General features: G+C 34.4%; 1 protein-coding gene across 6 annotated transcripts in view; it reads left to right on the top strand.

Moving 5' to 3' along the window:
- Positions 1–23,335: 23,335 nt before the first annotated feature.
- LOC121985343 (P-loop NTPase domain-containing protein LPA1 homolog 1-like) overlaps positions 23,336–27,778 on the top strand; it is a 114,371-nt gene continuing 109,928 nt past the window's right edge. For 4 of the 6 annotated variants that reach the window (XR_006113125.1, XR_006113123.1, XR_006113124.1 and 1 more), the window contains exons 1-3: positions 23,339–23,640; positions 23,746–23,829; positions 27,398–27,471. Coding sequence is in view for 3 of the 6 variants with exons in the window: in XM_042538732.1 (XP_042394666.1) it covers positions 23,407–23,640; positions 23,746–23,829; positions 27,398–27,471 (392 nt within the window). In the remaining 3 variants the exon portion in view is untranslated. Of the gene's footprint in view, positions 23,641–23,745; positions 23,830–27,397; positions 27,472–27,778 lie in introns of all 6 variants that reach the window. The other 2 variants (XM_042538733.1, XM_042538731.1) reach the window with 2 other exon arrangements.

Raw genomic sequence — 27,778 nt, 5'->3', positions numbered from 1 at the left:
TTTTTTTATTTTTCATTGACAAGACGTATTTTTGGAGCAAAAATGGAACATTAAAGCCATGACCAAGAAGTTGCAGCAAGAAACATGCTCTAACCACATCCCATGGCACAGCCGTGTTCCTCTAGGCAAAACTAATCGAAAAATAGAATGGAAAAGGAGTCTCCAATAGCCAACACCGTCGACCATGCCTCCCAGGCAAGACCATGCCTTAACCAGAGACCAACAACAATTAAGTTTTCCTCCTACAGCCAACATGGCCCAGCCGTGCCTCATCCCCTGAATCCTGATGTGGCTAACATGATCTGATAATGCCTTTGATGTGTGTAAATTATGTATGTTTTTAAGCATTGTACCACTTCCAACAATTTGGCCAGCTGAGGAAGTGGCAGCCAGAGGTTAGACCTCCAGCGGTGCTGGACGATAGTGGATCCTTCTTTTGGTGGCACAGGGGCAACAAGCAAGGAGGGCCTTCCTCCTTGCTGTCTCATAGCAAGGAAGCACAACAATCCCTTGTAGCTACTATTCGATGGGTATCTTGTCGATGGGAGATGGAAAGGGTAGGTAGGAGAGAGGTTGACGGTCAGCTAGTGCCTAACAGTAGCTCCTTATCGACGGTAGTAGCACAAGAAAGAGGGAGAGAAGAGAAAGAAAAACTAAACCTAATCAAATTATGTTTTTGGGTTCTTTATTTTTTTTATCTCCTTTCTATAACTTAATATAGATTCTCTACCAAGTTTGAATAGCAAATCCAAAGCCCGTACCCTCTAACCGGAAATCATATCCATTAGCATTAAGTTTGGTTCAAAACCAAACTATTTTGATTAAATAACAAAATACTTTTGTTTTAAACCAAACCATCTTGGTTAAATAACTAAACCAATTTGGTTTATAATTAAATCAAAAAAGGTCCAATTCATCTTCAAAAGACGTGACTCATCCACACTTCCGTTGTGTCAAACTCTTTCTATATTAGCCCTTCATTTGGTCCAACTAGACTCAATCTCTCTCAATCTAAGAATCTAATTCTCAAACTCGTTTTAAGTTTTTTAAATAAACTCGTAGTGTGTGTGATCTTATAGGTTCCTGATTTATGTTGGTCATCCATAATTAACCATTAATTATAGATCGATCATGAGTAACACCTAATATTATATCATGATTCTCAATTAACCAAAAACCACAATTAATTCTAGAACCACTTCTAAATCCTTCGGCAACTACAATGACTTGTGTCTCATTCTTTTCACTCGTCTTATGTTCACTTGGTTCAGGACATAGTTTATATGTCAGTACCTATTAGGATGACTACATCACACCTAGTTAAAGTTCTACTTCTTTGTCTTGTGGATTCAAATTACTCAAACATATATCCAAGAGTACCATACTCTTGACATTCAATGTTTTAGTCAAAGACTTCGAGTAAAAATCCTCAAAAATGGTTGTAGGGTATACATCTCCTTTTATAAGAAGCGGTGAATTCTATATGGGTTATTCAAACACCTTTAAGCACTTCGACTTATACTCAATCATCTCAGGTCTGCACCTCCAAAAAGATACTTGCTTAAGATGTCAAAATATAAATCTCCATTGTTAGGACTAAAAGAAATTCACATATCTCTTGCACTTAAGCCGCAATGAGATTTTCATTGACATATTCATATATGTATAGAACCCTATGAAGTATCATGGCAAGTCACTCCAATGAATTAATTATATTTAACTATTATCCATGTTTAACTCTCGACATTTCAATAATATTTTCAGTTAGTGAGGAGTAGTTGCTTGGATAAACCAAAGAGCATAATATGTGCTAGTCTCTCAGAATCAATAGTGTCCAAACTCATCAATTCATCAACTAGGGAATATTTTAATACATTCATAATTACGCATGTAAAGATACTCACTAGTTGTGATCCAATTACAAGTTCTCTCATGCTATGAATCATATTGCAGATATTCAGTAAATGAGTTTAAGATCCAATCATATACATAAAGAATATATACTCAAATAGTGAATTTTATTTATCGAATAAATAATACATTCCACAAGGTAATTACCTTAGGACATCTCTCAAATATAACACCAACATCAAGTTTCAGCCAAAGTTTAGTCGAACTCTCCCTTGATGTTGTCTTCTTACAAGAGTCGGCCAAACGTTGTCGACCTTCCCTATTCATCTGGATAAAAGGTGGTCGGACCTCCTTTTGGTGTCGTTGGGTTATAATTGTCGTCGAGCACCAAATCAAGCTATGGATTTTTCTCCTCTCTCGTGTTATCTCCTCATTTTGGCTAGTACCAAATGGTGAGAAACAACCTATGATTTATAAAGTCATCTTAAAGATAACTCAGTGTAGATATCGATAGAGACAAATCTTGCGAGGTTTACTAGTTGATGTTATTTCCATTAAACGTAATTCAACATGTATAATTCCTAAATAAAGTTTTAATCTATGGTTATGTCTTGCACATGTGTGTTATTGTGAATGCATGTGATGTGTGTTGTAATAATTTAGAAATTTATTTTAATTTTGTTGTATGTTTTTCAAAAACATATTTACACAAGCATAGATTTGCACGTAGAACCCCAATACTACATTATAGTGTGGGCTAACACATAAACAGTGACCAAAGTCAGCCAGTTCAATAGGGCTAAATAACTCTGGGAGAAGCTAATTAAACTACATGAAAGTTCAACTGACTCAAGAACTGTTAAAAAGGATCTATGGCTAAGCCAACTTCAAAATATTTAAATGAAAGAGGGTGAAATAGTAAGTCAACTACATAACTGCTTTAAAGAGATACTAAATGGTATCCATGGAATTGGCAAATAGGTAGATAGCTATGACCTAATCAGGTATACACTTAAGGCATTTCCAAGGACTACCTTGTGAGCATCTATGGTTGATGAGTACATTGTCTAAGGATGTATCTACTATTAAGTTAGATGATTTTTTGTTGTGATTTTGAACTCCATGAATAGACTAATGTTGATAAAGAGAAAAGGATATAACTTTGATTGCAGGTAAATCTAAATCAATATCTAAACCCAAGGAAGAAACCAAATCAAAATCCGAGCCTAAGTCAACATCTAACGAAGATGATCTCTCTTAAAAGTCGCACACTTAGTCAAAAGGATGATCTGATGAAAGAAATCCAGTCAAAAATTTGTAAAGAATGAGATCTCAAATAAGAGCCCGACAAACATTCGATGCTTTGAATGCAAGAAGAAATGATACATTAAAACCAATTATCCCTTATTAGAGGATAAAGAAAATGAACCTGAAAAGAAGAAGAAGAAGAAGAAGAAGAAGACATTGAAAGAAACTTGAGACAGTCATCATCAGAATCTAAATCAGACTCAGATCATGTCAACCTGTTAGCACTAACAACAATCAAGAAGATTCAAGTTCAAAGTTAGATTACAACTTAGCATCAGATTCAAGTCAGGTTAGTGACTCAGATGTGTCAGCTAACGAGGTAACAAATCTATTTACTAAAAAATTATATGTTATCGTTGCTTATTTGACTAAGAATCTAGCTAAATACAAGTCCAAAGTTAAGACTTTACCTAAGGAAGTTAACGACCTTAAGGAAAGGACTAACTTATACTCATTGACTCAGGCTAGTTGGAACCTCAACTCAGGTGTCACAACTTAAGAAAGAGAATTTTGATTTGAGAAACCAAGTTAGTGAGTTGAAAATTACTTTGAACAAGTTTACGTTTGGGCCGAAATATTTGAATATGATGATTGGAACCAGACGTGCTGCTTATAGTAAGACTGGACTTGTAAAAGTTTTCATGCAAACCATGAACTTGGGTATTGGTTGCATCACTCGCTTGTTGTGTTCCTAGTTGTCAACTTCTACTAAAATTACAAATTGCTTTATAGCTTAGCAAATATCAGTCGACTACTTTACCCCATGCACTCAACTAATGGGAAAACCTCAACGAATTTATGGTTTGACAACATCAATCAATTGATATAGAAAACTCCAAATCTATTCATGATTTGGCTCAATCAGTGGACTCTTATATCCTTAGCAGTGAGTGGACTGATGTCAACACCACAATCACCACAATCTGATTCGTGGTTTGACCAGATCGTGACTTATTCATCCTTTTTATAGTAGTCGACTGGTACTCATCTATTAGTTAACTCTTATATTATTTCACATCCATTTTAATGGATGAGTCATGCCTACTTCTTGTATCATTGTCTTACATTTATCTTATACAAGAAAAACCTCCTATGCTCTGCACTTTTGTATCTGGAGTCTTATCATCTCCAAGTCTTATTGCCTAGCATTTGATTTCCTAATATGTTAAGGCTTACCTTTTTCCTAGAATCTAACCTCCAACCGGTTAGAACATAAATTTTCTCCTAACCTCATGAATTCTAGGAACAAAATAAGAACTCGAATAGAGAAAAAATAAGAACATATGAGCATGGATCTTCGCTTCATCGAGAATATGACATAAGAAAATAAATACATAAATATAATGACAAAGAACATGATAGAAGATACATCCTTATCTTTTGTGTCGTCCAAAAATAAACCCTGAGGAAGAAGAAGAAGCAAAAGGAAGGTCTTCTAAGGGGCTTAGGGTTGACGGCGCCGAAAAACTCTAGGCCTAATGGGGAACCATAAGTTGTGTCAAGATGATACCCCTAAACCTTTGGGGACCAACCTTATATATAGTGGACATCTATTATCAACCCATAGATGATAATAGATATAAGACTATAGGTTCTACATATACAAGGTCTACATCCAACAACCGAAACTCAATAGGTCTAAGTTAGATCACTTAATGAGTTTAGTTTGTACTCATATGCACAACTTACAATTAAACCCACCAATTAGAGATACTAACCAACAATCTCCCACTTGGGTAATTTGTGAGTTATATATAAAATACATGTAAAACTTTAGTTGATATCAAACGTTATTGATACAGAATACGCCTATAAATAATTTGGTCTATTAACTTCATTGATATAGGACTAAAGAGGTCAAAACTACTTTATATAATCATAATAAGCTCCAACAGTAATCACAATGTCAATGTTATTAATGGCATAGATCAAGATGTAGATGTGTAGAGTGAAAATTACATAAAATATGATCAGTATATGTCAATTTTCAACTGGTCTTAAGATGATCTTAAAAAAAATTAGATTATATTTACGAAATACTTTATACTAAACTATAATAGCAAATCATGATCAACTTTATGATTCCAAAAGGAATCTGCATTTTATTTACAAAGACTAAATGCTAAATAGCAATAGTAAATGATGGCATCATAGTCAAAGTATCAAACAAATATATAAATTCCCATTAATATTTTAAATTTTAAGTACGTACAATAATTAAAATAAATGTTTGTCTTTATTATCAAATATAGAGCAATAAATATAGACTCCCACTAGATGAGTTCTTCCATAAGAAGGACTCTCATATCCATAACATTCGCATGAAAGACCTTAGGCATGAAGCCTTTGGTGAGTAGATCGGTCAACATGGAATCTGTGCTGATGTGCTCTATCATGATCTGACAAGTCTAAACTCTTTCTTTAACTACTAGAAACTTGATGTCGATGTACTTAGATTTCGACAAACTATGATTAATCTTAGCATAAAGTTCTACAGCTTTATTATCATAGTAGATCCTCAATGACCTATCAATGTCATCAACAATCTACAATGCTATGTTGAAGTTCTGCAGTCAAATCCCATGATTGGATGTTTCATAGCATGCTATCAACTCTGTCTCCATAGTAGAAGTGGCTACTAGCATCTACTTGACGCTCTTCCAAGATATAACCCCTCTAGAAAGCATGAAGATATAGCCCGAAGTGGACCTCCTTCTATCCAAGCATCCAGTAAAATCAGAGTCTGAATATTCAATCACCTCCAGATGATCTAATCTCCGATACATGAACATATGTCCTTTAGTTCTTTGCAAATACCACATAACTGTCTTTACCGCTTTCTAGTGTGGCGATCCTAGATTACTAACATATCTGCTTAACATCCCCGCTATAAATGTTATATCTGGTCAAGCACAAACTTGCGCATACATAAGACTTCTCATTGTTGATGCATATGGGAATTGTTTCATCTCCTTTATTTCAAGTTTAAGTCATGGGCATTGCTGTAAGTTGAACTTGTCACCTCTTCACACAGGTGTGTTACCAGGTGTACAATTCTGCATACCATACCTTATAAGTATCTTTTCAATATAGGTTGGTTGTGAAAGTTCAAAAATGTCTCTTGAACGATCACAATAGATCTGTATGTCTAAGACAAAGGATGCTTTACAATGATCTTTCATTTCAAAATTACCAGATAGAATGACTTAATTTGATGCAGCAGATCCTTATTATTGCTCGCAAGTAATATATCATCCACATACAAAACAAATATAATAAATTTACTTTCACTGAACTTGACATATATCCACTGATCAACGGGGTTCTCTTTAAAATCATATGAGGTAATCGCTTTATCAAATTTTTGATACCATTGATGGGACGTTTGTTTCAAACTATAAATAGACTTCTTTAATCTACATACTAAGTGTTTTGAGACCTTAAACTCAAAGTTATATATATATATATATATATATTTCTCTATGTCTCCATTGAGGAATGCAGTATTTACATCCATTTGATGTAGCTCCAAATCATAATGAACTATAAGTGTCATGATTACCCTGAGGGATTCTTTCGTCAACACAGGTGAGAAAATCTCCTTATAATTGATGTCTTCTTTATGAGGAAATCCCTTAGCAACAAAATGAGCCTTATACTTTTCGACATTGCCCCTTGAATCCCATTTGATTTTAAATATACATTTATAACCAATGAGCTTCTTACCTTCAGGCAATTCGACAAGTTTCTAAATGTCATTGTCTACCATAGACTTCAACTCTTTTTACAGCGTGTTAATCCACCTTTCAGGGTTAGAGTATTATTTGACTTCTTGGAAAGATGTAGGATCACTTTCTAACCCTATGTTAAAATCATGCTCTTAGAGATAAACATAATCACGAGAATTTGTGATTCTCCGCTCCCTTATGGATCACCTTAAAGGCACATATGTTTAAGGTGGTTGAAATACATGCCCATCAATATGAGCAATACTTCAATTTCAGTGGCAGACTCTTTCAATTGCATTGGAGATGTCATGGGAATATCTTGGTTCACTACGTTCACTGGATGTGTGATACCTATAATGTGTGATATGGTAATCACACTGCTATTGATTGCACTAGTAGTGACTATAAGAAAATTGTCAATGCATTCCTCAAAAGATATATATTTCTCTGACCTTATCACTCTCATTGTCCTCAATGAACTTGTCATTTCTCATTTCGAAGAAGGATCTATTAGAAAGATTATAAAATTTATACCCTCTTGGTTTCTTGATGTAACCTATAAAATTATAGCTAACTATTCTTGAGTCCAATTTTCTTTCATTAGGCCTATAAGGTTTAGCTTCAACTGAATAACCCCATATGTGTAAATACCTAATGCTAGGCTTTCTACCCTTCCACACCTCAAATGGAGTTTTAATTACTGCATTACTAGACACTCTATTAAGTAGATAAATTGTAGTCTTGAATGTTTCACCCTACAAAGACTCTGGTAGAGAAGTGAAAGTCATCATACCTCTTACCATGTCTTTTAGGGTTCGATTGCAATGCTCAGCAACACTATTCTGACTGGGTGTATCATGCATGGTATATTGAGGCACAATCCACACTCGGCAAAGAAGTTCACAAAAGGTCCTAGATGTTGTTCACCTGCATATCAACCATAATCTTCACCTCCACGGTCAGATCAGACGGCTTTAATTTTCTTACCTAGTTGAAGTTTAACTTCGGCTTTGAAAATTTTGAACATGTCCAAAGATTGTGATTTCTTATGAATAAGGTATAGATAGTCAAATCTGGAATAGTTGTATATGAAGCTAATAAAATATGTATGCCCATTCCAAGATGTCTTAGAGAATGATTCATAGATATCCGTATGTATTAGCTCTAAAATGTCACTATAACTGTTAGCTCTATTGTTCCTTTTGTTAGTGGTGTTCCCCTTAATATACTCTATGCAGACATCAAAGTCTGACATGTCAAGAGAATTGAGAATTCCATGTGACATTAACATTTCTAGACGTTGTTTGAATATATGTCCTAAACGCTTATGCCACAACATGAAAGAATTCTCGTTGGTCAATTTGTGTTCGTACCAATACTATGCATTATTATATTGTCAACCATAAGAGTAAAGGTGTTCAATTTATAAAGTTTATCAACCAAAGAACCATTGCCAACCAACACTGAATTAAAGAAAAATACTGAAAATTCTATTTCTAAATGAACAAGAATAACTTGATTTGTCCAAACAAGAAATTAAAATTAAATTCTGTCGAAAAGACTATACAATAAATGTATTCTCTAAATCCAGAAAGACATTGGTTACTAAACAAAGCCTAAAACGACTCGACTTTAGCCTTCTTTCCCTTTTCTGTATAGATGTATCTTTCACCATTAAGAGGAAGTTGGCTCCTGAGACAACCCTGCTTAGTGACACTTATGTGAGTAGCAGCACCGGTATCTATCCATCAAGTGTCAGTTGGTACAATAGCTAAATTGACTTTCAAACTAACAAAGTTGAGAAGTTTACCCTTCTTTACACACCAATTGGCGTACTTAAGACAGTCTTTCTTCATATGATATTTCTTCTTGCAAAAGAAATAAGTAGATTCCTTATCCTACTTCTTGTGCTCTTTATGCCCATTGCCTCCAAAATTTACAGTTTGTTTTTCTTTTTCTTTGTTATTGATCTTTTTTTACTTCTTGCTCACACTTTGAGAACCAAATGCTAAGTGAGCACTCTCAAATGTCTCAATCTTTAGTTTTCCCTCCTCTTGCACGCATTGAGCAATGAGCTCATTCAATATCCACTTTTCCTTTTAATTATTATACGATATCTTAAAAGGAGTGAACCATACAGACAGAGACATCAAGACGAAATGCACTAACATACCCTAAGATATATCGAGTTTTAGTGCTTTTAGACTTGTCAATATATTAGACATCTCCATAATGTACTCCCTTATGTTTCCTTTACCATTGTACCGCATGGTTATCAACTTCGTAAGAAGTGTGGTAGTCTCAACCTTTTCATTTGAGGTGAATCTGAAGGATCAAAAGGGAGCAATAGAGGGGAGTGAATATCGCTTGTTAAAAATGTTTCCTTTTCTCGTAAAAGCAAGAGTAGTGCAGCGGAAAATAAAGAACTCATTTCGGTTACTTGGTTTTGAGCCTAGGTCGACTCCTACTCCAAGACCCGCAATCCTTAATTGCACAGTTGGGAAATCCACTAAAACTCTTCTTTTCGAAACCTTCGGAAAGAAGTAATTCGTACAGATGAAAAGTATAAGATAGTAACAGCCTACTATCTTATTTGAATTTAAGTACAATATAAGCTAAATTAAAGTATACCAAAAAGGATAACAACAAAGATCGTCGATACTTTGTCAGAGCAGTAGCTTGCTTGATGATGAGTAGCAGAACAGTAGCACGAATAGAGACTTTGTACAGAGATGAACCGTAAGCTTCTTGCTTGCCTCGGACCTTGAGCTCCCCGTTTATAAGCATGGTTCGGTCGACTTATAAACCCTTTGGTCGATTGATCTGTTTGGTTGACCAAACCTCCTATCTGTTGGTTAGTCCTAGGAAAACGTACCGGCTCCTCTGTACAAAAATTTTATACAAGTGTCGAACCTTTCCTTAAATAACCTATTGTGTTATTTAGAAGTTAAATTAGGAATCGCAGACGGAACTTAACATCATTGATTCCAAATTTAACTTATCTGTTCTTAATGATTTAGATTTGAATTGCAAGCGGAACTTAACAATATTGATTCAAATCCACCTATGTTATTAATTTCATTAAATATTAATTTTTAAAATTGGCTTCCAGGACTGTATGGCTAGGCACATGACCTTCTTGGATATGGGAGCAACCACCACCGCCTATACAAAGCCTTTTAAGGAAAGCTAATATTTAATTTCCTTAAATAACTCTAGGTTAACCAAAAAGAATAATCGTATCACATATTCGAAAAAGAAGAAAACACAAACTTGAAAAACTAGATCTAATACCTCTTGTGTTTGAAATTCATACAAAGAAAAATAACTAGTATGATGCGGAAGAAAATTACTAGTTATACCTTCTCTTTGTATGTTAATGACCTCAAGATCTTCTCTTCCTCTTCCTCTAAAATCTGGCCACCACCACCACCAAAGAGAAGAGAGCAAAGGGAAAGGGAGAAGAGAGAGGGTCGGCCACCAAGAGATCCTCCAAGCAAGAGAATAAAAGTTGTGTCCCATGAAGTCTCCCCACCCCTTCTTTTATAATACTTGCCCAAGGCAAATAAGAGAAGAATTTTTACAAAAATTAAAATCTTCCTCTAATTTTTCTTTTCCCTTTTATTTTTTCCTTTTCTTTCCTCTTGATTAAATCAATCACCAAAAATTAATTTAATGATTTTATTTTTTTTTCAATATGGTCGGCCACCTTGCTTGGGCACCAAGCAAGGGTGGTCGGCCCCCATAAGAGGAAAGGAATATTATTTTTTACAAGAAAAAAACTCTTATAAAATTTTACAAGCTCTTTTTCCTAAAGTAGGAGTTAAAAAAGGAAAGTTCTAAAAAATTAAAACCATGTTTTAAAATTTAAAACTTCTCTTATAAAATTTCCTTTTTTAACATGGTGATAGAAAATTTAAATTTTAAAACTTATCTTCCTTTTTTTCTTAAACCATGAGGATGGTTAAAAAAAGAAAGTTTTAAAACTTTTAAAACTCTCTATTAAAACATATGGTCTAATTCAAATAAGGAAAGTTTTAAAAAATTAAAATCTCTCTTTTAAAACTTATAGTTTTCTTCAAAGAGAAAATTTTAAAAATTCAAAACAACCCTCCTTGTTTGAATTATTGTGGCCGGCCTCTACTAGCTTGGTCACCAAGCAATAGGGTCGGCCCCTATAGAAGAGGATGTGGCCGACCCTTGCTTGGTCACCAAGCATTGGACCGGCCCCCTTCTTGGACACCAAGATGGGCTTATATTTGGATGGACTTGAGGCTATAATGAGGCTACAACAGGGACCTAGATGAGAAATTAGTTTTGGCCTTCCGATGAGCTTGAGTATCCCGTGTTCGCCCCAAGCACACAACTCAAGTTCATCAATAATAACTCATTCCACTGGAGAGTTATTATCGCACTACCGCACCAATCCCAAATTACATTATGGGCTCCTTCTTATCATGAGTGTGTTAGTCTCCCTGTGTTTAAGATAACGAATGTCCACTAATTAAGTAAGTTACTGACAACTCACTTAATTAATATCTAGCTCCAAGAGTAGTACCACTCAACCTCATTGTCATGTCGGACTAAGTCCACCTGCAGGGTTTAACATGACAATCCTTATGAGCTCCTCTTGGGGACATTCTCAACCTAGATAACTAGGACACAGATTCCTTCTATAATCAACAACACACACTATAAGTAATATCATTTCCCAACTTATCGGGTATATTGATTTATCGAGCTAAACCTCACCCTTTGATAAATCAAATAAATAAATATTAAATATATGTGTTTGTTATTATATTAGGATTAAGAGCACACACTTCCATAATAACTAAGGTCTAGTTCTTTTATTAAGTAAGTACAAAAAGAACTTACCTAAAATGGTCATACTCAATACACTTAGAGTGTACTAGTGTAATTTATTAATCAAGATAAACTAATACTTAATTACACTACGACTATTCCGATGGTTTGTTCCTTTCCATCTTAGTCGTGAGCAACTGTTTATTCTTAATAAAGAACCGACAACATGATCTTCTGTGTGTGACACCACACACCATGTTGTCTACTATATAAATTAATTGAACAAATTACATTTAACAAATAAATATATTAACCACTGTGATTCTTTATTTCTAAATAAATATTTATACAAAAGCTAGGCTTTTAGTATACACTCTAACACTATCGATCAACTGAACCCTGTGCTTTTCTTCTTTGCTGAGATTTGATCCTTATGCATTTATGAGATTTAATGGTTCGGTCGATCGATCACCTTGTTCGGTCGACCAAACAGTGAACTTTCCCTATTCATCGAGATTCGTACTTAATTCATCATTAATGAGGTGATCATTCAGTCGACCGATCCCAGGGTTCAGTCGATTGATCTGCCTAGCTTTCGTATTTGCTTCGGCTTGATCTAATCTATGATCAATGTCATATCATCAAGGTTCGGTCGACCGATTTGCTAGTTCAGTCGACCGATCAAGTTTCTGACCGAACTCTACTTTTGTCTGATCTCTGATCTGAGTCAACCTGGTTCGGTCAACCGATCCCTAGGTTCAGTCGACCGATTAGGTTAGTTCCTGTAAAACAGAGTTAAACAAAATATATTCCTGCAAAACAAAGGTTAGCACAATATAATGTACGAGTAGTAAGATGCATGAATAGTATTTGACAGTAGAACTGTCTTGATCTCAACTTGGAAACCTTTCCGATTTCTTCAGTTGGATCAACCACCTTAGGTTATTCCTTTTTAGAATACGACCTCACTGTTGCTCCTCTCCAGTTATTTACCTCAACTTACCTGCCAAGCATTGGTCCTCCAGACCTATTTAGACTTTCTTTGCTCAGTGTATGATCCCTAGTCCACTAAGGGTTTTTTTCTGCAATACTACATTAGCCAATAGCAATAATAGTAATACAGAATACTATGGTAAAACTAAACTTAGATTTACCAAGATTCGTTGGTCTAGTTCGATCAACTTTGCTTGGAGTTCCCTCCTCCAAGATTTCTCATTACCTAAGGCTATCTCCCCCTAAGATTTTGGTTTCACTCATTAGAACCTAGAGTTACCTCCCTCTAGGGTTTTCTCTACTTGGTTTCACTCACCAAGACTCAGCATTGGATCAGCCCACCAGGGATTCAATATTGGGTGGGTCTTCCAGACGTATCGAATCTTTTTACCTAGCTTCCACGATCTACCGAGATTTTCCTTGCCTAGCCGCAACTAGGACTTCCCTTGCCTAACCACAGTTAGGATTAGTCACTCAATTGACTTCTCACCCTTGCCTAGTCGTGACTGGGACTTCTCTTGATCAAGCTCAATTAAACATATTTATCAGACATTAAAACATTGGAGGTCGATTGCACCAACAAAATCAATGTGTCAATTCGTCCAAGAAACTCCTAGCATCTCCTCCCTTTGTTATTGAGCCCTTTATTGGTGTCGGTATAGAAAGTCTCGTGATACTCAGACACATGTGATTTGATTTCTCCTATAGCTGAAATTCAGCCCTCTACTCTATAGAGCTAACACTGGTCAGAGGTGCGAGACGATCATTCCTTAATGCATAGTTTAAGTTCATGCAGCCTAAGACTACGATCATGTATTCTTTCAATTCAGTAAAATTCGAACCAGTTAATATTGAGATGTTATTAATACTGGTAGTTATAGATTGTACTGAAATTTAAAGAGAGAAAATTTATTTAAGCTCACGATTTAACTAAAGCTAAGAATATATAAGTAACATAAAATTATGTAAATACAATAAAATTTTAAATATACATAAATGAACTCTTTATGAGATACCAAGTATAACATAATATGTCTTCCTTTGGGCTGACATAATATTTATTAGCGATACTCTCTGATATAACTCAAATTTTAATTGGCCACACAATGTGTCTTCCTTTGGGTAGATCCATTATGTCCATAATATGACACTTTATATGAGTTATAAATTGGTTTATAGCTTACAACAACTTTAATTTGCCACGTAATATGTCTTCTTTTGAACCGACATATTTTGTGTAACATCTGAACAAAATAAATTTTGGTTTATAGTTGTAGACTACCTTGAGCATATATCTAGTATAAAAGTAACCTTTCTTTGAGCTGATTATTCTTAGCATTGATATATGTATATTAACATAAAATGCACTAAACCTACCTGAAGTGTCTTCCTTTGGGCCGACCCGATAGTTCAACATAGTAGCACATTGTATAGATAGACTCAAGAAAATACTAGGAACTTTAACCGAACAGATTACTTAATCATCCTTGATAACTCTAAATTGGACTTATCAATCGATTAATACCATATAATCGACTTAAAAGTCTATTGTATGTGACTACATGACCATATATAGAATCCTTCCCTAATAAGCTAAAAACTTCGTTCTATAATTAAATAGTATTACATAATACTATTTAATCCCTTAATTATTAATACATTAAAAAATTATTTAATACATTTTTTTTTTTACATTTTGCTGTTTTGACGTTGAAACATTATATTTTTTTTAAATACTTATGTTTCCCCAACAATACCAAGAAAAAGAAACGCATTACGTTTTTTTAATGATATATTGTTTCATCGAAACAATATGTTTTCCTGGCACGAAACAATAAATACATTGTTTACGAATAAAAGAATTTATTTTCGAGTAAAAGCTAACTTAATTGATTAAGAAAAAAAATCAATCAATAAAAAAATTAATTGAAACAAAAATAATCTTAATCGCATAAAAATAATTTTAATCGATTGATAATTAATGTAGTCATGAGTTTAAGACGATTAATTAATTGAATTTCAATCGTTTCTACTTAATCGACAATCAATTGCTTGACAAAAGTAATCGATTGAACTATCATAATTTTACCTAAAATTAGGTTAAACAATAGCAATTTTGGTCGTTCTTCGTAGAAACACGAAAAACTTGAAAACAAGTCTATCCTAGTTTTTTTCTTACATATTTTTCAATGATAAAAAATTATGTTATACTAGAAAAACTTGATCTAGCATATAGAAATAAAGATCACTGAAAAACTCAAACTTTATTGCCAATAAAAATGACAAAACAGAAACTGTGACTCTGATATCAATTGTTAGAACATGAATTTTCTCCTAATCTCATTAATTCTAGGGACGAAATAAGAACTCGAATAGAGAAAAAACAAGAATATATGAGCATAGATCTTCGTTTCATCAAGAGCATGACATAAGAAAGTAAATACATAAACACAATGACAAAGAACCTTATTGAAGATATATCTTTGTCTTTTGAGGAAGGTCTTCCAAGGGGCTTAGGATTGACGGTGCCAAAAAACTATAGGTCTAATGGGGAACCGTGAGTTGTGTAAGTACCCCGTGAGAGTTTTGATATGATCAATCAAGTCAAGTTAGGTCCTGTTGTGGTTTAATCCTGGTGTCTAAGCGTGTAGAAGCTTAGGAGTACATGAAGTCGAGCAAAAGACACAGCTAGTGAGAAGGACGGTACGGAAAAGAGTCGACGGGCTCGGTGCATCCGAGGAACAAGATGTTGTGGAAGAGTATGCTAGTGGATGAGAAGGGAACACGCGACGTTTCTGAGGGACGAGAAGCCGGAGCGGAAAGTTGCTCGAGAAGGTTGAAAAATGGGTTCGAGTGAGCCATATTCCAAATGGCCGAACCCAAGCGAGCGGAGCCGGAGCGGAAGACTCGAATGAAAAGTCAACCAAAAGTTGACTTTGGTCCGAGCACCCGGAGCTCTTCCAGGCGCCCGAAGCTCTTTCGAGCGCTCAAACTTCGGGCGCTTGGACTTCAGGCGCCCGGACTTCGGGTGCCCGACAGGATTCGGATGCCCGAACCACTCGGACCCAGGGCTCCCCGGGCTCACCCCTGGTCGAGCTAGTTCAGCCCGGTCCAAGCATCCGGACCAAAAAGTTTATCGCAAAGCCACTTGTTGTGATCCAGTACGACGTGGATAAAATTCTATCCACGTTCAGGCGCCTGGAACCCTTCCAAGCGCCCTGATTAGGGCTATAAATACAGTCCTGATCCCAGTAGCTAAAGAACATCACTTGTAATTGATTTCTTTGTCTGTTCTACTACTGTGTGAGTTGTCAACGCTGTAAAAGGATTCTCCTTCTGAAGGAGATTTTAATAGTAAGCCTTCAACGTCTTGGTTAACAATCCATCGATTGCAAACCAAGTAATTCTTCTGTGCCTCTTCCTTCTTCTTAATTACTTTGCTAATTATTTTTATACAAGTGTTAGTTTTAATCAAGCTATAAAGAGCGAGAAAGGTTTGTTTTATTTTTAGGCACTTCACCCCCCTTTTGTCAGCCGTAAGGGACCAACAAATGATATCAGAGCAAGGACGCTTCAGAAGAACTAACCATCAACTGAAGCACAAGAGATGGTCGGACCGAGTATCTACCCATAGAACTTTGAGGGGGAGTTTGTGATTTAGAAAAGAAAGATGGAGGTATTCTTCAAAATGGATTTTGATTTATTACTAATATTAAAGTATGATTTTGTAGCACCAAAAGATAAAGAAGAATATCAATGGACCAAGAAGGAGAAAGCAGAGATTTCATAGTAAATGGGCGAGCCGAATTTCATCTATTGAGCGTGCTACCTCCATAAGAAATCAACAGAATCAACGCCTACGAATCAGCAAAGGCGCTTTGAGAGAAGTTCTTGGAGCTACACGAAGGTATGTCCGAAGCCAAACTCGCGAGACGGGACCTGCTTCGGAACCAGATCAGCAACCTTCGGCTAGAAGAAGGTGAAACCGTCGCACACCTTCACTCAAGGATCAAGGAACTCATCACAGGACTCACGAATCTCGGAGAAAAGGTAACCAACCGAGATTCACTAAGGTACGTGCTTAATGCATTTTCCTAGGACTCTGGAATGGTCAACCTTAGTAGATACATACTACATCTCTAAGGATTTAGAAGTAATACATTAGAAGAATTATTTTCTACACTTGAAATTCACAAATCTAGAAATGTAGATCTAAAAATGAAGACGACATAGAACATTGTCCTTAAGGCAAAAATAGATTAATCAGAATTCAAAACGTCTCTCGATGATGATGAAATAGTTTTTATGGTAAGAAAGTTTAAAAAATTTATTAAAACTAATAAGTTTAATCAAGTACAGGGTAAAAGAAGGAAAAGAAAGATAAGATGTTACCACTGTGACGAAAAAGAGCATGTCAAAGACAACTGCTCAAAGTTGAATAACAAGAAGAAGAATAAAAAGCCAATCCAGACAAAGCATAAAAATCTAAAAGTGACGTGGGACGAAACGTCGTCAAAGTCAGAGATCGAAGCACACGCTGACTTGCACTGATGGCAAGTCATCAAGGAGAAGAAGACAAAGTGAGCTCTTTCGAGATGAGCATCAAGAGCATCAATGAAGGAGGAGCAATGTCAGAGGAAAGCAGCTCTACAGGGGGAGCATCAAAAATTGACAAAGTAAGTTAGGTACGATCTCTACTTCCTGACTAGTTATTTAAATTTATAAAAATGTTGTCAAAAAATGTCTGTAAACTAGAAATAGAAAATGAGAAATTTAAAAAAGAAAATGATGAGTTAAAATTAATCTTAGTAACATCTTGTCGACTAGAAGATTTCGACAAGTTAAAAATTGAAAATAAAAATTGAAGGTAGAAATAGAAAAGTTTTTAAAAAATTTCAAGCTCACATATTCAACAAATTAGAAATTATAATGGACTAAATTGATATTTTAGATATTATAAGGGTTAAATTAGAAAGTTATTATTAAAGTATATCCCTAAAAAAAATTTGATTAATTCTATTGGAAGAAATTTATATTGGATTTCAAAATCATGTCTAAATTAACTTTTTTCGCATGCCCTAATTTTTAATTGAATTAAAGTTTTTTTAATATTTTCAAATAAATTTCTTTATATAATTTCTATTAAAAATTAATTAGAATTTAATTTTTCTGTGAAAGAGGATTTCATTTCCCATTTAGAGAAAATTTTTAAAATTTTTAACCATTACATTATTTTTCTACTATTTCTTTTTTAAAAATCATATTTTTTTTAATTTTAAAAATATTTCACAGTGCTATCATTTGTAAAGTTAATTTTCTTTAAAACTTTATCATTTTCTCTATCTAAAATAATTTTTCTGAATTTTATGACCGTTGGCAAATTTTCTATAAATTATTTATCAAAATACAAATTTTTAATATTAAAAATTCTTGAAAAGTTATTTTTTGAAAAGTTATTTTCTTTAAAAAGCTACTTGCAATTAATCATACTAGGAAATTTTTTCAATTTTTTTTAGCTTAAAAATTATTTTTAAGATTTTTTTCAAAAATAAATCATTGTGTAGAAATTTTTTAAATCAATTTGATAATTTAGTAAATTATTTTTACAACCTTGATTATGTCTATTTTACCGCTATAAAATTTTCAGAATTTTTCTATGATTCAAAATATTTTTCTAAATTATTTTTTCTAAAAATAGTTTTTAAATTATAAAAATTTAGATTTTTGAACTTTAAACTTAATGATTTTTTATGATAATTACTTTATTTTTATCCCTTAGACTTGATTTTAATTTTAATTTAAGTTATTTTCATGACACACCTCATTTTTAATGTGATCAAAGGGTATATGGGGAAGGTACATTTTGATTTTTGCAATTTTTTTTCAAATGTACTTGTTATCTTTCTATTAATTGGTTTTTATTTACCCTAACTTAACTTGGGATTGCTCACATCAAAAAAGGAGAGATTATAAGTACCCTGTGGGAGTTTTTATATGATCAATCAGGTCAAGTTTGATCCAGTTGTTGTTTGATTCTTGCGTCTAAGTGTGTAGGAGCTTAGGAGCATAGAAAGTCGAGTAAAAGACGCAGCTAGCGAGAAGGACGACATGAGAGAGAGTCGACGGGCTTGGTGCGTCCCAGGGACGAGGTACTGTGGAAGAGTACGCTGGTGGACGAGAAGGGAGCGCATGACATTTTCGAGGGACGAGAAGCCAGAGCAGAAGGTTGCTCGAGAAGGTCGAAAAATGGACTCGGATGAGCCTTATTCCGAATGATCAAAATCACCCAGACGAGTGGAGTTGGAGCGAAAGACCTGGACAAAAAGTCAACCAGAAGTTGACTTTGGCCTGGGCGCCCGGACTGGTCTAGGAGACAGGACTGCCCGGACCCTGGGTGCCCCGGGCTCACGCCCTAGTCGAGCTGGTTCAACCCGGACTAGAAAATTTATCGCAAAGCCACTTGTTGTGATCCAGTACGATGTGGATGAAATTCTATCCACGTTCATGCACCTAGAACCCTTCCAAACACCCCAATCAGAGCTATAAATACAGCTCTGATCTCAATAGCTAAAGAACATCACTTGTAATCAATTTCTTTATTTGTTCTACTACCGTATGAGCTGTCAACGTGGTAAGAGGCTTCTCCGCCTGAAGGAGATTTTGATAGTAAGTTTTCAACGTCTTAGAATAGCAATCCACTAATTGCAAACCAAGTAATTCTTCTGTGCCTCTTTCTTCTTCTTAATTAATTTGTTAATTCTTTTTATACAAGTGTTAGTTTTAATCAAGCTATAAAGAGCGAGAAATGTTCATTTTTATTTTGAGTCAATGCCCCCCCCCCCCCCCCTTCTCTTGTCGGCCGCAATGGACCAATAAGAAGTTGTGTCAAGGTGATACCCTAAACTTTTGGAAATCAATCCTATATATAGTAGACATCTATTATCAATCCATAAATGATAATAGATGCGAGATTATAGGTTCTACACATACAAAATATACATCTAACAATCGAAACTCAATAACCTTAAGTTAGATCACTTTAATGAGTTTGGTTTATACTCACATGCATAACTTATAATTAAACCCACCAATTAGAGATAATAACCGATACAATCTTCTTAGACTTTATCGTTTTGCATTTTGCTAGGACTCCCTCTTTTATAAAAAAAATCACCTTCTTAGACTTTATTATTGTTGTTAAACCTATGTTTGGATGGGGTGAGGCAAAGTTCATTAATGGAAGGGGAAGGGAGGGAAAGTAATATATTTATCTTACCCTTGTTTGGAAGGGAGGGAAAGTTCATTTGAGAGGAAAGGGATGGAAATGAAGGTTAAATATACAAATTTATAAAAATATCCTTTTATTTTTTTAATAAATCTGCATGTGAAAAAATAAATAAGGATAAAATTGGAATAATTTCTTCTTCTCCTTCCTTACACCCCAAATTGGGGTGTAAGAAATTTAGCTGATTTCCGAGCATGCAAGGGGAAGCTTTACCCTTCTCTCCCCTTTCCCTTCATGACTCACTCTCTCTCAAACAAGTGTAAAAATTCTTTTTACCCATACTTATCTTTCCCTCCCCATTACTCATCTCCTCCCAAACAAAGGGTAAGTTGGCTTATTTAATAATCATGTGAGACTACGTAATTTTGTCTTAACTTAAACAGTATCTATAGCCCAGCCCTATTTTAAGATCCTTCTCTCACGAGTAACTCCCCTAAATTCTCGATGCTGTCCTTATTAATTCCATCTCAAGGACGGCAGAATGGGAATCTCCCATCGATTTCTCTCGCAGATATGAGGAAATAAGATGGTAAACGGATCTAAAAGAGAAAATATATGATTCATACAGAATGAGATCGAAAAATCTCCATGTCGAATGATGAAAATGGGGTAATTTAGCAGCGATTTGGCAAATTGTTTAGGGCAAGTAAACTGTCTAAATTAGTCATTTTATATAATTGTATATATATATATTTTATTTTTCTTCAAAATAGCCTTGTGTTAAAATTGTAATGGACGATTTGAAATTAATACCCACTATCTGAAAATATTAATGGATTGTACGGATTAAAATTAATTTTAATAACTTTAACAATTAGTTATATAACAAAATTTAAGTTTTTTTAACGAGTCTAATTAATCTTAGATGACTTAAACCATAGCTAGCATTCGATCACACAAATTTTAAATTTTTTAATAGAAAATTAACATGGCAGAGAATAAATATACACAATATATTATTAAAATAAATTATTTAATTATATTAATAATCAATAGAGGAAATAGAAAACAAAGAAATTATTTTAAAATTTTAAAAGATAAATTGAAAATAACTTTGAAATAAAATAAAAATTATAAAAGAGAAAATCATTCATCATCTTTTTGAAAAAGTCATCCTAATATATAAAAATTATTTTTTTTCGAAACAATTTTTAAAAAATAAAATCAAACCAGGAATAATGGATCATTTTTAATTAGATTCATTCATATTGTTTTTGCGTTAAGTATTTTTACATTCATTACAAAGTACTTTTCCAATAATTACAATAAGCAGGGAAGTCAAGGCGACCCTAAGTGTCTTTTCAACATTTCATAATAAAATAAAGAATGATTTTCTTATCAGATACTTTATATTAGACCAGATTTAACTAAAAATATAAATATAGATTATATTATACATGAATTTTATATTTAAAATTTTGTAGGATATAGCTTAGTTGAACAATATAATGTAATGTTTTTTTATTATATATATATATATAAATTTTTTTTTAAATAATATATAATTTGTTACATTAAGTTCAATCCCTCCCCCAACTCTAAGAAAGTCCGTCCCTAATTTGACATCATAACTAATAGGTAAAACTTGGGGTGTAATTACATCAAAATCTAAGTTCGTCATTGAGTATGCGTCGAGGTTACTCCAGGTCAGAAATTTTTTTAGAAAGTCACAGGAGTTTAAATAGGATTTGGAATCAAGGTTGATAACAAATAAAATCCTCTGGTCTGTAAATTATGGATCAGAAGATGATCGACTATCTTTAATTGATGGATTATGATGAATGGATCATCCTTTAATTCTTAAATTACAAATTAAAAAATCATAGGTTGTACTTAAAAAGAGTTCAACGCATATATATAGGTCTTAACTTTGAGTGAATCTGTTCCTAAGTCCATTGATAACTTTGTGTACCACTAAAGATTGGACGTTTTTTAGAATTATGAGATTCTAAATAGAGTTTGGAATCAAGGTTGGTGATATTGACAACGCTTTGCAGAAATCTAGGAATGCTAAGTCTTCATTTAGAGTAATTATAATAATCCCTAGCGCATCAAGTGACCTGGTACCAAGATTATTCAAGGTTGATTTTTTTTTGTTAAAAAAAATCTCATAGCAGACTAAAAAAGTTCTAAAACTAAAGTTGGTGGGCATGATTTAACTAAGAAGAATCCTTACAGAACATGGGTCCTATTTGTAAAGAATCTGACGTGCTTAAGACCATTAATAACTTTGTGTCAAAACTACGTAAGTTTGAATTTTAAGTAAGAATCCTTTGGTTAATTTTTTATGGATAAAGGATGATCCATAATATAATTGATCAAATTTTTATAGATCAAAGGATGATCATAATATAATTATAGTTGAATTGTGATTATGATTTGGTTGTAATTAATTATGATTTTTTTTTGGATTCATCTTTCCACCTAGATTATAGTTTGGATGGGATGGATGGCCAGAGACCACTCGGAAACCACTGGCGATGGACTGGTGGGCGAGCTACGGGATGCTGAGCAAGGGGAGTTGAGTAGTGGGTGGTCTTCGGCTATCCACCCTGACACTCAAAGTCGCTAGAACACATGAGTTCCACTTTGGAGAAAATATGATATGCCTAAGTCTCCGTCACTTTTGTTCAAAATTTATTGATGACTTAATAAAGTCTAAATTTAGAACATAGCATACATGTTCGCTCGACTTTAAGGCTGGACGGATACACATGCGTGCTATCTTTTATAGTTGGTTTGTTATAAAATGAGCTAGTCATTCCGGACAATATGTACGATTGACCGATCTTAATCTTAGCCGCCCAAAAGTTTGACCACTCTTAAGACAATAAATTTCCTAATTCACTCGGCCTAAGGGATGATCATCTTTTCTCGATCAACTTAAATCCTAGTCTAATCAACCTAAAAACCTTAATACCAGACAGTTGATCTAGGCCAAAGGAAAGGATGGTACTCCTTTTAAGTAGGACTGTCACATCCCATATCATTTTCTAGATTCATCCATCATAATTAGTATAAGAGTAAATGCACAAGGAAAAAAGATAGGTCATGATAATCTTAAAATAAAGAAATAACACAAATATATATTCTCAGAAGACTAAGAAATTTAGCTAGAGAAGATTTCAAGGTAAAAAGTTTTGGGTTATATATATATATATATATATATTTCTTATAGCATTAGCAATATCTAAACCTCCTAATCTTGAGCAATTGTGCAACACAGAAGAGAACACTTCATGCCTTAATCAAATATAAAATATGATATACAATTTAAGTAATTATGAAAATTAAATTGCCGGATCACTAAATTTTCCAAGTTTTATTTATATTGGCACGCCTAAGTCAGTCGGCTCAATCCGTGGTTCGGTTCGACGAAACAACTCGGGCTAGAGAGAACGGATTCGATTGTATTCTTTTCAGTGGAAGGGAGGGATGGTTTGCCGTTTGTTGCACGACGTCCCCGAGGCGGTAAAGCGTAGAAGCATGGCGACATCTGAGATCCAGTCCACCAAGGGGAAGTCCGTATGCTCCGTCTCACTCTCGGTTCCTCTCCCCACGTCGTCGGTTGAGGACGAGCCGCCCGACGAGAAGAAAGGTAAGACCGTCTCCCACCCACCCGCCCGATTGCCGTCCCGAAACGCTTCCTCCAAGTACGACTTCGTCAAGGTTGGTTTATCCTCACCTGGAAGGAATCACAGTTTAAGATGGCTTCTAGCACCTAGAATTTGAATACTTGATCTTGTAATTTGATCGATGATTGATGCTGGCTAGGTGAAAGTATGGCTCGGTGACAATGCCGATCACTACTACGTCCTCTCCAGATTTCTTCTCAGCAGAATGCTAACCGTTACCAAGGTATTACCCCTTTTCTAATTTTTTCTTTCTTGGCTTTGAGGCTTTTTGTCTGCGGCAGTGGATTAGTTTCATGAACGGAAAACTCGGAAGGTGTTAATTATTTTTCACTACCAAGTAGGATGGGCAATGTTAATTATAAGAAAGAATTCTGATGATGCTTAAAACTTATTTTTATGTACAAAAGAAACACTTTGACACTATGCTCCAAAGTTCAAATATTAAAAATATCAACGGATGTAGGAATGACAATGGGTCGGATTCGGGTTGGATTTTATATCCCCCGTCCTCATACTCATCGAATACCGGATATCCATACCCATACCAATACTCATTAAAGGATCGAATATCTTCTATACTTGTTGGAACTATAATCAAAGTCCCACATTGGAAAGACATGGAAAATATCATCGGTTTAAAAAGATGTAGTTATGTCCATTGATATAAAGCCTTTTCGGTAGAGCCCAAAAATAAAAACATGAGGGTTTTGGCCAAAAGTTGATAATATTATACCATTGTGGAGATATGTGAATTCTTTTGGCCCTAACAAGTGGTATCAAAGCTATGGTCCAGACTGAATGCCATGTGAGGTGGCCTTGAACGAATTTGAGGGGAGGCTCGGAGTAGGTCAAGAGTGATCGGATGCTTGCGGGGAGGCCCAGAGCAGATTAAGAGTGGCCGAATGTTTGTGGGAAGGTCACGAGTATGTCAAGAGTGATTAGATACTTACGAGGAGATCGAAACAGGTCAAAAGTAACCGGATGAGGATGCTTGAGGGGAGGAACAGGTCAAGAGTGACCAAATGTTTGCGGGCAGGCTCGGAGCAAGTCAAGAGTGATTGGATGCTTGCGGGGAGGCCTGGAGCAGGTCAAGAGTAATCGGATCTAGATACTTGAGGGGAGGCCCGGACAGGTCAAGAGTGACTAAATGCTTGCAGGAAGGCTCGGACCATGAGAATAAGGGTAGTCCTTCGTTTGAGAGGAAGATTATTGGGATTGCAATAAAAGTCTCATATTGGAAAGACATGAAAAGATCATGTGTTTAAAAGATAAAGATATCTCCATTGGTATGAGACATTTTGAGCAGAGCCCAAAAATAAAATCATGAGGGTTTAGGCTAGACAATATGATACCATAGCTCAAAAATAAAATCATGAGGGCTTAGGCTAGACAATATGATATCATTGTGGAAATATGTGAATTCTTTTGGCCCTAACAATACTAATAACTTTTTTTCTTGTTTCCATCCAACTATCATCATTAAACAAAAGCATATTAGAGTTAACATCATGCTAAAAAAATAAAATATAATTAAAAAAAAAAGATTAAACATCTATATAGTCTACTCCTAGCATCAACAAAAATAGTTAATGAGTTTTGGAAAAATAAATTTTTCTTTAATATATATATATATATATTATTTAATTGGTTATTCGGGTCGGATATCATATATTGATAGTCCCTTCATATCCTCCTCCATTCGGGTCAGATATCGGATCTTTGGAGGAAATTATCATCTCTAACCGGATGTGCTTTATGAATTAAAATGGAAGTTTAGGTGATCAACTTAACTTACGTAATTTTAGTAGGTCAAATGGGTATAAAATTTTAAATTTTTATCATATAATTCAAACTTCAAAAAGTAGAATAAGTTTTAAATGAGATATAAAATAGAAAAGTAGTTGGACATTTTTGATAGAGGTATGGAAGTGCCTAGGAAGACAAAGTATTTAAACATTTACAAAGTTATTTAACCTGAAAATGAAAAAATACTTGATCAATGAAGAATAAGTACTCTAGTTTCCTTATATAAGAACAAAGAAGGTGTACAAAATTGTGCAACGATAGGGGTATTAAATTAATGAGTTAAATGAAATTTAAAAAAAGTAATAGCAAAAAGATTAAGGAAGGAGACCATGATCACTGAAAATTAATTTGGATTTATGCTTGGAAGGTCGACAATAGAAGCTACATATCTTTTTAGACAACTAATTGAAAGGTATCAGGAACAAAAGGAAAATCTACACATGATATTTGGTACCTAGAAAAAGCTTATGATAGAGTTTCAAAAGAACTTAAATGAAGAATTCTAGAAAAGAGATGTGTTAATGTAGCATATATTAAACTAATTAAGAATATGTATGAGGATATAATGATAAGAGTGAAAACTCCAAGTAGATTAACCAAGCGTTTCCATAAAAATAGGCTTATCAACTCTAAGTCCCTATCTTTTTACACTAATTATGGACGAACTCATTGGAAACATCTAAAACACGGTACCATGGTGCATGTTGTTTGTAGATGATATTATTTTGTTAGATGAGACACGTGAATGAGTAAATGATAAACTCGAATCTTGGCCCTAAACACTGGAAGTGAAATATTTAGGCTTATTAGAGTAAAAGACAGAATATATAGAATTTAAGTTTAGTAATATTAGATGTAATGAGACAATTATTATAGGATAGGACAAGTTGTGAGAGTTTTAAGTATTTATGATCATTTTTACAAAAGGATGGAGGGATTAAGAGACGTCTTATATAGAATACAAGCAGGATGGTTGAAATGGAGGATATCGTCAGGTGTTCTATGTGATCGTAAAGTACCTTTAAAACTTAAAGGGAAGTTTTATAAAACAGCGAGTAGACCTATTATGTTATATGGAGCTGAATGTCAGGCTATGACTTAAGCACATGAATAGAAGATGAGAGTTGCACAGATGAGGATGTTAAAGTGTATGTGTGGACATACAAGGATGGACAAGATAATAGAGAGAAAGTCGGAATTGCATCTATTGAAAGAAAACTCCAAAATTCACATGTAAGATGGTACGAGCATGTACTTAAATGACCAATAAATATTCTAGTTAGGCGATGTGAAATTATGACAGATATGCACATTAAACGAGAAAGAGGAAGATTAAAAAAATTTGCTTAGCAATAAAATTTATTTAAATATAGATAATATAATAGGAGATTAAATCCATGATGTAAAATGATCCATATAGCCGACCCCATTTAATGGGATAAGGCTTGTTTGTTGTTGTTGTATCTTATGAACTCTGATAAAACAAAAAGTTTTCTTCTTGGTAAATTGATATTGCATCCACTTAGAAAAACAACTTTCTTAGCCCATAGCTCATTTATGAGTGGATTCTTTGCTTTGAATGCACAAGAAATTGTGACCTCATGTTGTACAAACGTGACATCAAGTCAATCTAATTTGGGCTTTTGTGCATCTTTCTTGGAAGTGTGCATGCATAGTCACATGTCTTACTGAACATAAATCAACTTCTCTGAGCACTTATACGAGAATTTGCTCTCTTTTGTATGAATTAGTGTATAAGTTATAATGTTGAAATCTTTCATCATCAAGTCAATGCAAGGTTTGGGATAATTTTCTTATTTTTCCTTTACTCTTCTCCATAACTTACTAGATCACACAATTCATACATTGAGTAAAATTGTTTCAATATATTTATTCCATGGATATCTATATGTTAGTGTTTTATTTTTTAGCGTATTTCAGAGTTTGATTATTTAAACTATTTGCTATCACTTTCTGCTTTTCAGATTCCTAATCATGTGGCTATCAAAATTGCACTTGAACTCAAAAAGCTACTCGTGGATAATAGCCTTCTCGATGTGTATGTTGTGCTTATCCATTCATCAATATGCATGATCTGCACTCTTTTTTATAGTCAAAGTACTTAAACATGAATGTTTACTGCAATTTTAGTTTTTTCACGCCATGGAATGTCTCACCCCTCTATATGTCATGATAGGTGGCCTTGTTTATGCTTGGTATGGACCTTATGTGCCTTCTAAGGTTTCAACTTGACATATTTATATTGGATATGTGACTGGATTAGTGTATGAACATATCAGAGTAGTACCAAGACATGATACAGTTTGGTGTTGAAAGGGAAGAGGAGAGGAGTTGTGGGAGTTAAG

Source organism: Zingiber officinale, chromosome 5B (assembly GCF_018446385.1).
Source record: "Zingiber officinale cultivar Zhangliang chromosome 5B, Zo_v1.1, whole genome shotgun sequence".
NCBI classification, from domain to species: Eukaryota; Viridiplantae; Streptophyta; class Magnoliopsida; order Zingiberales; family Zingiberaceae; genus Zingiber; species Zingiber officinale.
This window is presented reverse-complemented; position numbering and strand designations above follow the sequence as displayed.